Here is a 14,416-nt window from a genome sequence, read left to right as displayed (position 1 = left end):
CATCATCCTGAACTATAGGGTGAAGCCGTTTACAGAACATTATCAAGTGTTCGGCAGTTTCTTCTTCCTCTCCACACGCACTGCATACTGTGTCTACACTTTCGTATTTGGCCCGATATGTCTTGGTTCGCAGTACTTCCGTCCTGGCCTCAAACAGTAGAGAACTACCCCAAGTATTATCATAGATCCTTTCCTTGGCGATTTCCTGCTTAAAGGTTCGATAGATCTCTAGTGCAGACTTCTTAATCATGCCCATTCTCCACATGTCAGTCTCTGTTTCCTTCACTTTCGTCTTAACCGATAGTTCTTTTTGGTTTGGCCACCTGCTGTTTTCTAAGTATTTACCAGTCGATTTCCTGGTTCACTTCCTCCATTTTGTATCGACATTCTTCATGTACAAGTAGCTGAAAACCTTCCTAGCCCAACGCTCCTCCCCCATTTCTCTCAATCGCTTCTCAAATTTTATCTTCCTGCTAGCTTCCCTGCCCTCAAATGATGTCCATCCCATGTCACCTTGTACTCCCTGATTTGGTGTATTCCCGTGATCTCCTAACACAAGCCTACCTATTCCACGTTGCTTAATTTCTAATCTTGCTTGAACTTCTGATCTCATGCACAAGACCGCATTGCGGAACGTCAGCCCAGGAACCATGACCCCTTTCCATATTCCTCTCACATCATACCTATTGTAATTCCACAGTGCCCTATTTTTCATCACTGCTGCATTCCTGTTACCTTTAGTCGTCACATATATTTCGTGTTCCCTCGGGTACTCGGTCCCGTTGCTTATCCATACGCCCAGGTATTTGTATTTATCTGTTATCTCTAGCGTGACCTCCTGTATTCTAAGCTCACTACCTTCGTTATCATTGAAAATCATGACTGCTGATTTTTCCTTACTGAATCTGAAATCTAACCTATCTCCCTCATTACCGCAGATGTCCATCAATCTCCGCAAATCTTCCTTGTTGTTGGCCATTAGCACTATATCATCTGCGTACATTAATGCTGGTAGTGCCTGATCAATGAGCTTTCCTTGTTTGACTAAAGAGAGGTTGAAGCCCAGTCCACTTCCCTCTAATTTGGCCTCTAATCCTTGTAGGTACATCATGAATAATAAGGGTGACAGGGGACACCCCTGCCTAAGCCCCCGTTTTACCTCTGCAGGCTTGGATGCCTGTTTTTCCCACTTTATAACTACCTTGTTACCTTTATAGATATCCTTTAAAAGATTAGTGATTACATGTTTCACGCCTAGTGCGTCCAGTATTCCCCACAATTCCTCTTGAACCACGCTATCGTACGCTCCCTTGATATCCAAAAATGCTAGCCACAGGGGCCTGTGTTCCTTTTCTGCTATTTCTATGCACTGCGTCAGTGAGAACAGATTGTCTTCCAGCCTCCTATGTTTCCGAAACCCATTCTGCAGTTCTCCCAGCACGCCCTCATCCTCTATCCATGCCTGCAGTCTTTCCTTTTTAATCTGCATCGCCAGCCTGTAGACCACGGATATCACTGTTATAGGACGGTAGTTGTTTATGTCAGCTTTGTGCCCCTTTCCTTTATAGATCATGCTCATCCTGCTAAGTGTCTATCCATCGGGAACTTCACCATCGTTTATTAGTTTGCTCACTGCCTCTCTCAAAGCCTGCTTAGACATCGGACCTAATGTCTTTATCACCATAATTGGAATGCCATCTGGACCTGTTGATGTACTACTCGGAACCCTTTTCTCAGCCCTTTCCCACTCACGTTGTGAAAATGGAGTCATTGCACCACTTGGTTCGTCATTGTCTATTGTGGTGCATAAAGCACTTCTTTGTTGAAATTTTTCTGTCACCCTTGTTCTTATATATTCAATAGCTTCGTCCCCTTCTAGCCTAGCACCTTGGGCTGTAGTTATAAACCTCTGCTCTAGGCTCGTCTCATTTCTTAGGGAGTTTAGATGGTTCCAAAATTTCGGAGCTGCCTTTCTATCTTTTTTATGTACTTCTGCCAGCCACTGAGCTCCTATTCTTCTAATCTTTTCATTGATCAGAAGGGATGCATCCCTTCTACAGCTTATAAAGGTTTCCGTTTTTCTTTCAACATCATCTGTCGGTTCACCCCGTTGCTTAGCATGTCTGTGTTCCCTAGAGGCTTCCTGTCGTTTTGCTAAGGCTCTCTTAACTTCCTCATCCCACCAACTTTTGTGTTTGTGTCTTCTTTTCCGGGGTGACTTGTCACGTGCCTTAGCAAGCTCTAGCTGAAACAGTCTAATTATATTCGTGTATGTCCACATTGTTTTATTATCCTCAGTGATTACTTTCTCAATTTGTTTAGTGACTATTTCTATTTGCCTTTCTGAATAAAATTTTTCATGTAGTTGCTCATCTTGTCTCCTTCCCACTTTCACTGCTCTTCCAAAACTTAGCTTGATGCGTTTGTGATCACTACCCAGACTTCTGGAGCCACCTTCATCTATGTGCATTCCCCTGAGCTTATCATACATCCTATGTGTCATCAGTGCATAATCTATCGTCGACTGCAGCCTTCCTACCTCCCATGTTATTTGCCCTTCACACTTCTCGGTACTGTTGCAAATGATCAAATCAAGCCTTTCACACATATCCATGACCATTTTGCCTGTCGGGTCGGTATACCCAACTATATTTTCTATGTGCACATTCATGTCTCCTAGTATAATTATCTCGCACTCTCTTCTTAGCTCCTGAATGTCCTTTGATATACACTCTACCATTGCCTAATTTTCCTCTCTGGCCTTTGCTCCCGTCCACAAGTACACGAAACGAAGGAGTGTCATTTGACCTGCCACTTTCCCTTTTAGCCATAAATGTTCCTTGCACTCCTGCTTGACCCTTTGCCAGTCTGTACTTTTATGAATGAATGCCCCAATACCACCCCCCTTTCGGCTGCCTTCTGTTCTATTACAATATTCCAACAAGTAGTCCAGATTGTTCGGAGGTTGTTCCATGTCCCTGAGATGTGTTTCTACAAAACCGTATACCATCGGCCTCTCTTCCCTTAGCTGTTCTTTGATCTCTTCCCACTTCAGCCTGTTCCTACCATGCTGCATGTTAATATACCCTATGTCTGAATTGGCTTGGCGCTCGTGGCTACGTCTATTTATGCCCCGGACTCTACCTATCTTGGATACTGGTGCCACTTTGGAATCGTATCTGTCCATACCACCTGTCGAAGAGTCTCTCTGGCTGTTTTCCTCGTTACTAGCTATCCTGCACCCCGAAGAGCTCGCTTTCCCCCCAAAAAAGCTACTGCGCGTCCTGCAAGCCGCCAGCCTACCTCATGACCTAGCTGTCCATTGAAGTGAATTCTGTCTCGTTGAATACCACCCCACCTATGCGCCTCTCTGTTTATTTCCACCACCTCAAAGCCTTTCTCTCGACTCATCCGCCATATCTCTTGGTTTGCGTTGACAACCGCTCTTTGCAGGTGGCTATCACGCACCGGTACCTCCGGTATCGTTCATATCACTACCTGTACCTTAGGAGAAGTGGCGCGCATGTCATCGACGCCTTTCGCCAGTGTGGTTGCTAGTCCTGCTGTATCTTCATTTAAGACATCGTTTAAACCGCCTGAAATTATCACGAGGTTTCGTCTATCAGCTTTAGTTTTGAGTTTTGCGCTCGCTTGCCTCATGACTGCTTCAAGCTTGCGTCCTGGGAACACTCCTACTGCAACCCTCTTGTCACTTCTTACCCTCTCTTTGATGGCTTCTGTGCATCGATTTAAATTCGAGTCCCCGGCGATTATCACATGCTGTGACTTTTCAGCTGGAGCGTTCTGCACCTGGGGGCTACTTGCACCTGAAACGCTGGCTGTTTTGTCACCTCCCAGCCCCACCGCTACCTCGCTGAAGCTGGGCCTTGCGACAATTGAACCGGCTGAACCTGTTTTTTCCAAGCTTGCTTGCTCTTCCTTCTCCACCGTTCTGGTTGCCGGTTCCCTGCTGTTCTCTCCGTAGGCCACTTTTTCGTTCAGCTTCGCTAGTGCTTCCTCGGCGGACTTCAGTCTTTCTCCCATTGCCCTCGTTTTCTCGTGCTCTGTCGCCAATGCAGTCTCGAGCTCGGCGATTCTCATCTGCAGTTCACTCAGGGCAACCATCATTTTCTCCATTTTTTCCTCGACATCACACTGCCTGCACTTCGCGTCAGCCTCTTCTCCATCCGCTTCTTCACTTGGGTCCACTTTCAAAACCACTCCACATCCTGAACACTTTACAGTCTTTTTAACCATGTCTTTCTGACACCAATTGTTCTTATACTCGATAATTACTAAACTCGAGCCCTGCACTACGAAAAAAAAGGAAGTCTAAGCTCTACTACAAAAATTTGCGTGTTCAATGTACGCGCACCTCCCCCACGGGGTGGCAAAAGGAAAAAAAACCAACAAAAAAATTTCAAACACACACACCCGCACTAACTAATAAATATTTGGTGACTGGCCCCCGAAAAAGCCGTACCATAAAATAAGTGCTACGAAGATTTCAACTGCTGCCTTATAATTATAAAGACAAGCTCAAAACATGCAAAAACACTTATCTGCGCAGTCGATCCGGAGCGCTCAAAAACACGTCCATCCACCGTGACAGCCCGAACCGACATCTGGGGGTAAGATCGCCACCTGGTGGTGTGTTGAGGCGTTGACCAAATTGCACTTCTACTATTTGAAACATGCCGAATAGACCAGTCTTACCACGAGTTGCCCTACGTCACCGGTACTTGGAGTAAACGGCACGTTCAGCTGCATCGGCGAGCTGCAACAATGACCTTATCAACCGTGTTTGTATCAATTGGGATGATTGGTTTCACGTGCTGTGTGCTGGGAGGCTAATAGAGCAGTCTACATGGAACAAAAGGACTCGAATATTTCGCGTGTTTTCAAAGAATATTATGCTCGATAATCGGCGAATTTCGGCGGAGCGACAAGTACCGTGCTCTTCCAGCGTGCCGTTGAGAGTGTTCGCGAGTTCAGTGTGAACAACATAATGAGTGGTACTTCAGCAGTGCTCTAAATACAGCACTATTGCATCACAGCAAGCTTTCTGTGCGACCGGTGGGCCAATCAGCGACAGAGAAACTTCGCCGTCAGCGGTGCCAAATTGGATACAACGTATTTTCAAGGCAATTCAGGGCAACACAGAGATTGCCTAAACGGGCCTCTCACCAAAGGCGGTGGCGACTCTGAAGTGTATTGCCTGAATGAGACCTGTGGTAGAAGTGATGCTTATAAGTGCGCGCTGCAGCTGCACGCCATGCAGTGCACGGTGAAAATACTGCCGTTCCAGCATCGCAGCCAAGGACGCCACCGGAATCACCCCATTCCTTTCAAAATGGGATATCATGAACGCGACTTACAGGGGCAACATCGGTAGGAAAGCTGAGCTTCTTATATGAGTGTAGGCGCACTACAGTTTCGAAGCGGTAGGCCTATAGACGATACCGGCGCCGGGCCATCGATCCGCTGAAGCCGTCGCCGGTAGCCGCGGAGTGGACTACCAGTTATCCTCCGCAATGTGTGTGTCACGATAGCCTCTAACTGACTGACCCATCTTTTGTGTACTAGGAAATATATTGCTGTTCACAGAATTTCTGTAACGGTAAGGATTTCCTATGGCAAGTCGATGTCGAGGTCACATGGACGCGCTTCACCGAGACGGTTTCCTAATAATTCACTGTGATCTAAGACCTGTGTTCACAACAGAATATACATAAGAAGTGTTGCTTGGACGAAAAAGATGTGCAAAAAAACACCAGGCCTGCGCGGAACGCGCAGCCCAGTCGCAGCGAAAGCTAGAAGAGCGGCCTTTCAGAGCCTTTTCTAAACACTCATTGGGTAACTACTGCAAGTGCCCTTGCTTGATACACTCTACGTAATTATTAAAAAGTTTATTTGGGTAGTAGGCAGCCATTCGCTATGCTATTCTTCATCATTTTTCTGAGAAGCGTGGTATCCGCTAAACACTTGCAAGAAATTTTGTGCCAATTGTTCATGCACTGGCTGACGACGATGAGGAATTATGGATGCAGTGGGTATGCGCCACAGTTAATAGGGGAACGCTTTGAAAAACGCACAACGGCCAATAACTTTGAAAAATCCCATTTGTTTGTATCAGACTTCCCACAGCTAAAGTTCCCTTGGAAGAACAAGTGGTGTTCATCAAGAAAGGATAAAATAGTGATTACCAGGCTGCGTTGTCGAGTCCCCTCATTGAACTTTTACCTTCACAGGTCGGGTCTGGCACAGTCGCCTTTGTGCCTTTATTGTAATGAGAAGGAATCTTTGGAGCACTTCTTTTTGTCATGCCAAAAATTCAAAACCCAAAGGGAAAATCTACTAGAAGAACCCCTACGAAAGTTGGGCTTGAACTTGACACTTCCAGTGATTCTTTCATTTGGCGCAGTCGCAATTGGATTTAGCCACAGGAGCGTTTTTACCGCTGTTACAAATTTCTTACGAGAATCTAAAAGAATGGAATGCTAAAAATAAGTAACCTCAGTTGTTTTATGTATATATTTTTTCTTTTTGGTATGTTTATTATGTTTTTTAAAGGGTTTTTATTTAGAAATTTAACACCTTTTTATTATTACCTTTAATTAATCCAACCCTCTTTTTCAAGAAGTGAATTAATTTAAAAAGCAAGGCACCGTATTCCGGATCCATGGCCTATGCCCCTAGGTGGGTTGCGCCAAGGTGTTGAGGAACCAACCAACCAACTAATAGGGGAACAAAAACAAGCTTTTGAGATAGGTAGGAGCATTGCACGGCCCACTCGTTACGCTATTTGCATTATGGTATGACTGTTTGTTCTTTCACCGTTTTGAAACGCTTTATCGGTAGCATTAACGCGATTGCTTTCCCGATATCAAGCCTGCCTATGGCAATTTTGCGAACATGTCGCAAGCACCGGTGTAGCTCAGCGGTAAAATACTCGGCTGGCACCCAGCGGAACCGGGTTCGAGCACCACTGTGTGATTGGTGCTAACTGACTGATTGGTGCTAACTGATTGGTGCTAACTGTGTGATTGGACTTGCCTGCCTAAGGCAAGTCGGACAACATGTTACAAACACCGGCGGAACTCTGTGGTAGAATACTAGGCTGGCCCCTGGCGGACCCGGATTCGAGCCCCACTGTGTCATTGGAGCTAGGTTTTTTTTTTTCTAATTTCGCGTGATGTGGTTACGGACACCGGCAGCGATGGCGGCGGCGAACAACTTCGCGTGACCTGAGCTGTGATCTCATAACAGCTTTCGCTGTAAAAGCTTTTATATGAATTCAGTGAAGCAAAGCAACCGCATTAACACGCCGACATGACCTGGCCACATGTAAGCACTGTCGACTGCTTCTTTTCTTTGTCTTAGCGCAAGGATGTGCAGTGTAACCTGAAATACAGTAACATGCACTGAAGGTTGGGACTCGAGTTGTCACCAGGTTGACTTGTCTTAATTGTCTTATGCACCGTTTATTCATGCCAAACGCCAAAATACTTGGAGCACGCAGTAAGCAGCCGCCCCTGCAGCGCCCCTGCAGTGCCCTGAGTACTCAATCAAAGATGGCCACAGCGGTGTTGTCGGAAATCCGCGCATGCGCACATCTGCTGAGAGCAGTCTGTCGAATGGATGCTTATAAACGACGCTTTGAAGGAAGTAATCGCGGATGTCACGATCACGATGCATTACTGCAAGTTACCAAGAGCGCTGTAAGAGGGCTGTGCACATAAAAAGCGTATTTTTAAAAGCGTGCGAAGTATGGAACCATAGCGCATCGATAAATGCAAACAAATGGGACCGTGGCGCAGCAGAAAGCGTGCCCAGCATCTGTTCTCATGATTCAGCGGTTGTGGGTTCGATTCCTATTGATGAAACATTTTTCTTTGTGTTGTGGTCATGCGCATTTTTTCGTCGTCATTTTCCTGGTCGAAATACGTCACTGAATTCTTTGTTTACCCCAACATGAAACCCCTTAATGTAAAAGGTGCCATTTTCCTTTGTTGCAGGTGAAACATTGGCTGTTGGTCAGCACCACGATGCAATAACGTGAGTACAAACGTTCACCTGTGTGTCTCTACACAAGGCATTCACGTGTTCGCGATCGTAGAAATTTTCTGCAACCGAGTGAGTCAGCCTTTGCCTTTGCCAGCATTGGAGAAGTCGTGTGATCACATTACGACTTCTTGTCGCTCAGAAGCCTATAGTTCCCGCTGTTACCGTATTCATGGGTGCTCTGTAGCTCTTCGCATGACCCTTTCCGCTGAAGTCGCGCAGCCTTGCTGTAGAGCTTGCGACTCTGTTAGGCAGTGGTATATTTTTGCACCGGTGCACGCATATGATTTACCTTTCATTTCCTATAGTAGAGAGAGAGAAGTAAATGGCAATAGAAACACTTGAAGGTTAACCAGGTTTCTTTCGATCTGCTACTCTACACGGGAGAGAAGTGAAGGGAAGGAAAGAAGAAGCGAAAAGCAGAAGAAGAACCCAACAAAACAAGGACGCAAATAGCATCGTTCACCACGCATACCCAGAAGCCGCAAACTCAGATCTGTGTCATAGCAAAGTTCGTCTGATTGTCCTCAGTAATTAATGTAAAAAGGAACCCGTGACATCAGTGAAGACTTACAAGGACTGGCCCCAAGCTACCCAGACTCTTGATTGCGCTTCAAGATGGTGGAAAGCTTGTTCTGGTTACGCACCATATATAGATTCAACGGTGTACATATGTGCTAGCGTTAACTGCCCTTTCTTCGCCTTCTTCGCCTACGTTTTTGTTATCTCTATGTCTTCGAAAATTATTCCAGGGGAACCGCCAAGCAGGCTGTTGCCAATGACTACGTCAAGCACATTTCTATCGGTCTCCACTCAAGTGATGTGAGTAGGTGTTTATTTACACGCGTCTGTGATTTAGCAAGGATATTAGTTTAGGTGAATAACCATACCCATTCGCTACTATCATATTTTTCAGAAATATGCAAACTATGCTTTCGAGAAACTTCTAAGTCTACACCCGCAAGCGAAGGTGCCGGAACTCGTAACCATACCCATTCGCTACTATCATATTTTTCAGAAATATGTAAACTATGCTTTCGAGAAACTTCTAAGTTTACACCCGCAAGCGAAGGTGCCGGAACTCGTCCGCTGCCACACTCTGAACATCAGTGCCTGCGATATTACCGAAAAGTCTAAAAAGGTGAGTGGCTACGCTTAGAGACACCCTCATGACTTTTGCATGAAACAATTACTTAACATACACGTATAAAACGCGAAAGAAGAAATCCTCACCGTTAGAAAGTGTGCACACAGAAATGTCTTCCGTACAATCTGATGCTTTGTCAGCATCTGCGAAGTCTCCACAGCTATACCTTATTTCGCCCGAAAAAAAAGAAGGGATATCGTGATCTAAGCCAGCCAAGTAAAAATATACAACACATCCTCTGTCGTTCTCCTCGCCCTCAGAGGAAAAGCCTAAACAAGAATTTTTCTAAGAAACGGCAATAGAAGTCAGCGGTAAATATCTCACATTTTGCCAGTGACATTTCGCTTTTCCGCAATTACTGTGACATATTGCAACAAATTATTGATGTCCTCAACTAGCAGAGTGCTAAAATCGGAGTTAGGAGTGCAAGGCATGCGAAATAAAATGACTAGGAAGAAGTGATGTCACTACCTGAACGATGTTCAGTACTTCGTAGGATGCATTCTACATGCTTAAAGTTTCAAATCTTTGTGAATTTTTTACACCACCTTCATATCTGAAGGTGCTTACAAGAGCATTATTTAAAGAATTCCAAAACTATTTGTATACCTGATATTTGATTCCTACGTCAAATAAGCAAGTGCAACAGTCGCTTCTTTACGAGGAATTTTCGGGTATTCGATAGACTATGATGCAGGCGATCTTTATGACACTTCCATTATTTCAGTGCATATTGCATTGTCATTCGTATCAACGATAGTTCTTGCACAGTGGTTCGGGAGAGTCTTTTAGGGGTGAGGCTCCTAAAGGCATGGGCCTGTTCAACCCTTCTTTGTACGTGATCGCCTATGGTTTCACCTGTTTGTTTGTTTGTTTGTTTGTTTGTTTGTTTGTTTGTTTGTCCCATTTATCCTGGCGCAACCCATCATGGGGGATCGGCCAAGAAACGAATGGTGCCTTGCTATTTAAAAGGAAGTGTTCATAATTTCGAAATGGTAAATTTTTAATGAATATGCTTGATATTGATAACTTTTCTTATCGGTGAACTTTGCATTCAAATCTTTTCGTTTCCCGAAGGAAATCGCAAACGGCCTCGCACACGCTTCTGTGGCTAAAAGCCAGCACGGTAGTTTCACCTTTACCAACTGCGCTCTACTTTGTCCTTGCAAACATATCACTACAACCAATCACCGATCCACCACTTCACCGATCATAAAGCAAATACTGTTCAGAAGTTGCCAATATATAATGCAAGATGGTCGTGTACTTGTATCCAGGTGTGCGTTAAAGAACCATAGATTGTCCAACTATGTTCACTCCTTGTTTGTACGTGACCGCCTATAGTTCCACCTTTGCAAACTTCCCGCTACTTCGTCCTTGAAAACACTCCACTACGCCCCATCACTGATCCACCACTTCTACGACCATAAAGCTGTTATAATGAAGGGGGATTTGAAGCAATGCACAGTTGCCACTTACGACTAATAAAATTTCTTGTATAGATATATATGCTGTGTTTGTAACATCTTTGATGATGTAGTGGGCGATATTCGTGGATGGTTCACGGTTTAGCGATGAAACCCTCCAGCGCTTCGTCCCGCTCATCATCATTCACTCCATGGATATGCTGTGATTTTTTTCTCTGTCCTCTTAAAATACGTAAAAACATTCTCGGATAGTGCCAATGGTCATAAAGTGTTTCCTAATAACCCCTTAATCACCTACACTCTGTCAATAAAGTGAGTGGAGGCCATGTCTTGTTTGCGGTCATCATTTAGGTGTCGTACTTTTAAATTGTAATCAATGGTTCAGCCTTCGGTTGTAAGTGATAATTTTCATTTCCTACACTTTTAAATCCAGTATTTTATTCTTTGTTCTCTGGTTTTCTAGTTTTCTGTGTTAGCTTACAACCCGCAAGCGACACCTTTCCACGTCCATCTGAGGGTGCCAGTTGTGGGCGAAGGCTGGCGTGTCCTCGACAGCAATCGCGTGGAGGTGCCTGCGGAAGTAAGTTGAACTGCTGGAATCTTATGGCACAATTTCTGTGCCCCACTTTATCCTGTGCACGTTGTGATTTCACGTTGTGGGTGCGGCTACACGTCCGGCAGCCGCTCTATTGTGGCCACAAGTAATAATATACTAGAATAGACACGAGGCGTGTCTCTTCATGAATATATTTTCACACTTATGCGTATAGCATCAACTAAGATGGAGGACAGCACGCACAACCAACAGACCACTTCCTCGTTGTCGTCTTCTGACCGCTGATATGTCATCAACGTAGCAATATATTTGCTCGTCCTGCAGAAGCTTTTAAAAACTTAGTGTTCATAGATTCAGGCAGCAGTATTGACTGAAATACATGCGATGAGAACTTTCATGGCTCATATTACTCATAGATAAATACAGAGTCTTTGGTGCTCAGGAAAGAAGAAAAACCAGACAGAAGGAAGGGAGGCTAACCGAAATAGTGTCCGGCTGGCTACTGTACGCTTGAGGAAAGAAGAAAGATGAGAGAGGGGATGAAAAGTATGCCCGAAATTAGCTATATGAAATTGAGCCGGAAACGTCTGTCCGTGACGTAAAAGGAGCATAGCGTTTGACAGCGCCGTATGTTGCCTTTGCGAGGCACGATATCCAGAGATGGATATTGCCTTCATGCTTAGAACGATATTTACAACGCTGAACTTCGACCTTCATCCGGACTTTGTTCACGTGAAGCTTCGCTTCTTTGTCGGTTTTCGTTGGGGGTTGCCTTTACAAAAGCATATGTATAACCCTCATCCGATTGACTGACAGTGCGGAATGCGACGTCTGCGGCACCGAAAAAGACATCGACCATGTGCTATGCCGTTGCCCTTCATTTGCCTCTGAGAAACCAAAACTGTCTGACGCATTGCGACAATTGGACGATCGGCTAGTCTCTGTGCAGATGCTGCTAGAGCACCGTTCTCATCTTTCGTAGGCTCAAAAGGCAGTCAAAGCCCTCTTGCGCTTTTTGAAGACTATACGGGTCTATGTGAACGCCTTTAACTTTTGTGAGTGCGAACGCTGCATACGCGTCAGCGCATCGAATCAAAATTTTTTGTCTCTTTCTCTTTTCTTTCCTCTCTCTTTCTCTCGTCTTTCTACTGCCTCTTTCCATTCCCCTAGCTTAGGGTAGCAAACTGGTCATTTGCCTGGTTAACCTCCCTGTCCTTTCTCTTGCTGTTCTTTTCCTTCCTTCCTTCCTTCCTGAACGTTTTGAGTCAGAAGATGGCGGAAAAGTTTTTCTTTTTTTAAGTTTTCACTACCGCGATCCTCGCTCTCGTGTTCTACTGTGTGAGTAGAACGCGAAAGCGAGGATCACACTTGCCCCCCTCCCCCCCAAACCATGCGCACGCCAATGATGACATCAGTGCATGCATTCGCGGCGCCCAAAGAGGTTTAAATTCTTTGACACGGTAGTTTGTACTATCACTGTAATCATAAGTATGTGACCTCGTATAGCGAGTGCAGTCTCTTCTGCTAACGGTGCTGTGACACAGCAGCGGTGCAGCTAATGCTCACTAACACGAAGCAGCCTGCACTCGGTGCCATGCGGCGAATTGAGTTGCCAGATCCTAAGCAAGTCCACTGCGGTGGTGTAGCCGTTATACGATGCTCGGCTGCTGACCCGAAGGTCGCAGGTTCGAGCTCGGACGCGGTGGTCACGTTTTGCTGGTGGCAAAACGCTAAAGGCCGAGTATTGTGTGGTGTCAGCGCACGTTAAAGAAAACAACATGGCCAATATTTGCAGAGCCATCCACATCCACATGGCCAATATTTACATGGTGCGCTTCAAAATCGCATCGTCCTTAACAGCGAAAGCTGTTATGAGATCACAACTCGGGTCACGCGCAGTTTTCCGCCGCCACTACCACCGGTGTCCGTAACCACTTCACGTGACTTTTTTTGACACAGCGGGGGTAGAACCCGGGTCCACTGGGCGCAAGCCAAGTATTCTACCACTGAGCTACACCGGTCCTTGTGTCTTGTAGTCAAACTTGCCGCAGGCAGGCTTGATGTAGGGAAAGCAATCGCGTTGATACGACCTATAAAGCGTTTTAAAACATGGCAAGAACAACCAGTCGTCGCACAATGCGAATAGCGTAACGAGTGGGCCGTCCAATGCTCGAACCCATTACAAAAGCTTGTTCTTGTTCTCCTATCAACTGCGGCGCACACCCACTTCAGCCATAATTTCTCATTGTCATCAGCCACTGCATGAACAATTGGCAGAAAATTCCTTTTAAGTGTTTAACGGATACCACGCTTCTCTGAAGAATGACGAAAAATAGAATAGCGATTGCCGGCCTACTACCCAAATAGGTTAATTATTATTGACGTAGTGGGCATAAAGTAAGTTTGCTAGCAGTAGTTACCAATGAGTGTTTAGGAAAGGCCCTGAAATTCCGGTCTTCTAGCTTTCGCTGTGACTGTGCTAAGCCTTCCGTGCAGGCCTGACCTTTTTTTTGGCGTCTAAAACAATAGGCGTTATTACTAGAGCGTATAGACAAAAGTCCTACTGGTGTAGGCTAAAAGAAATCTTGAACCAAGCTTTGCTTATGCCATTCATAACTTATAGGCAGTTTCTCTTGCATCAAAGGGTATCATGGCGTTAGCGCACAAGGTCGATAAAAACACAACAGTACCATCGCTATAAGTTTCAACTAATATTTTGGCCAATTGAAAGTGAGCGTTCGTCCCGTTGAGTCTTTCTCGTCAATATTTGCTTACGCTATGGTACAATCTTATGCATTCAGCCATCTAGCCCCCTGCAAAAATACTTTCTCGGTCATCCTTAATTTAATTGCCTTGCATTATGGCTTAGTCCGTTGTTTTATATATATTATATCCTGTTCCATCATTATGTGTGATTTTTGGGTATCTTAATGCCGCATTCAAGCTAATGCAAACGCTTTTTTGTGTACAAAGAAAAAGGAAAGAACGCTGCTAAACAAACAAAGAAACAGTTCTTGTCTGGGGCTATGTTTGTTAGTGCAAAATCTGAAGCCATATCACTTGCAAATTTCAGATTAGTTGCCTTTTATACTTTAGTTTTTTTCCGAATTATTTCAAACTCCAGCCGAAAGCTCGAATATATTCATTGAATTTTTGAAACAACTGCACACAGTAACTCCAAGTCATTTCTACAGCACTTATTTTTTTTACCCATATTTATAG

At 44.9% G+C, this 14,416-nt stretch overlaps 1 protein-coding gene across 2 annotated transcripts in view; it reads left to right on the top strand.

Annotated features, from left to right (window-relative positions):
- LOC119169884 (lysosomal alpha-mannosidase-like) overlaps nucleotides 1–14,416 on the top strand; it is a 100,975-nt gene that overhangs the window by 43,349 nt on the left and 43,210 nt on the right. Inside the window, exons 11-15 of one of the 2 annotated variants that reach the window (XM_075883852.1) lie at nucleotides 8,019–8,058; nucleotides 8,817–8,886; nucleotides 8,981–9,034; nucleotides 9,137–9,205; nucleotides 11,102–11,218. In XM_075883852.1, coding sequence (XP_075739967.1) covers nucleotides 8,019–8,058; nucleotides 8,817–8,886; nucleotides 8,981–9,034; nucleotides 9,137–9,205; nucleotides 11,102–11,218 — 350 coding nt within the window. Of the gene's footprint in view, nucleotides 1–8,018; nucleotides 8,059–8,816; nucleotides 8,887–8,980; nucleotides 9,035–9,082; nucleotides 9,206–11,101; nucleotides 11,219–14,416 lie in introns of both variants that reach the window. The other variant, XM_075883851.1, reaches the window with a different exon arrangement.

Source organism: Rhipicephalus microplus, unplaced genomic scaffold, assembly GCF_043290135.1.
Source record: "Rhipicephalus microplus isolate Deutch F79 unplaced genomic scaffold, USDA_Rmic scaffold_21, whole genome shotgun sequence".
Lineage (NCBI taxonomy): Eukaryota > Metazoa > Arthropoda > Arachnida > Ixodida > Ixodidae > Rhipicephalus > Rhipicephalus microplus.
This window is presented reverse-complemented; position numbering and strand designations above follow the sequence as displayed.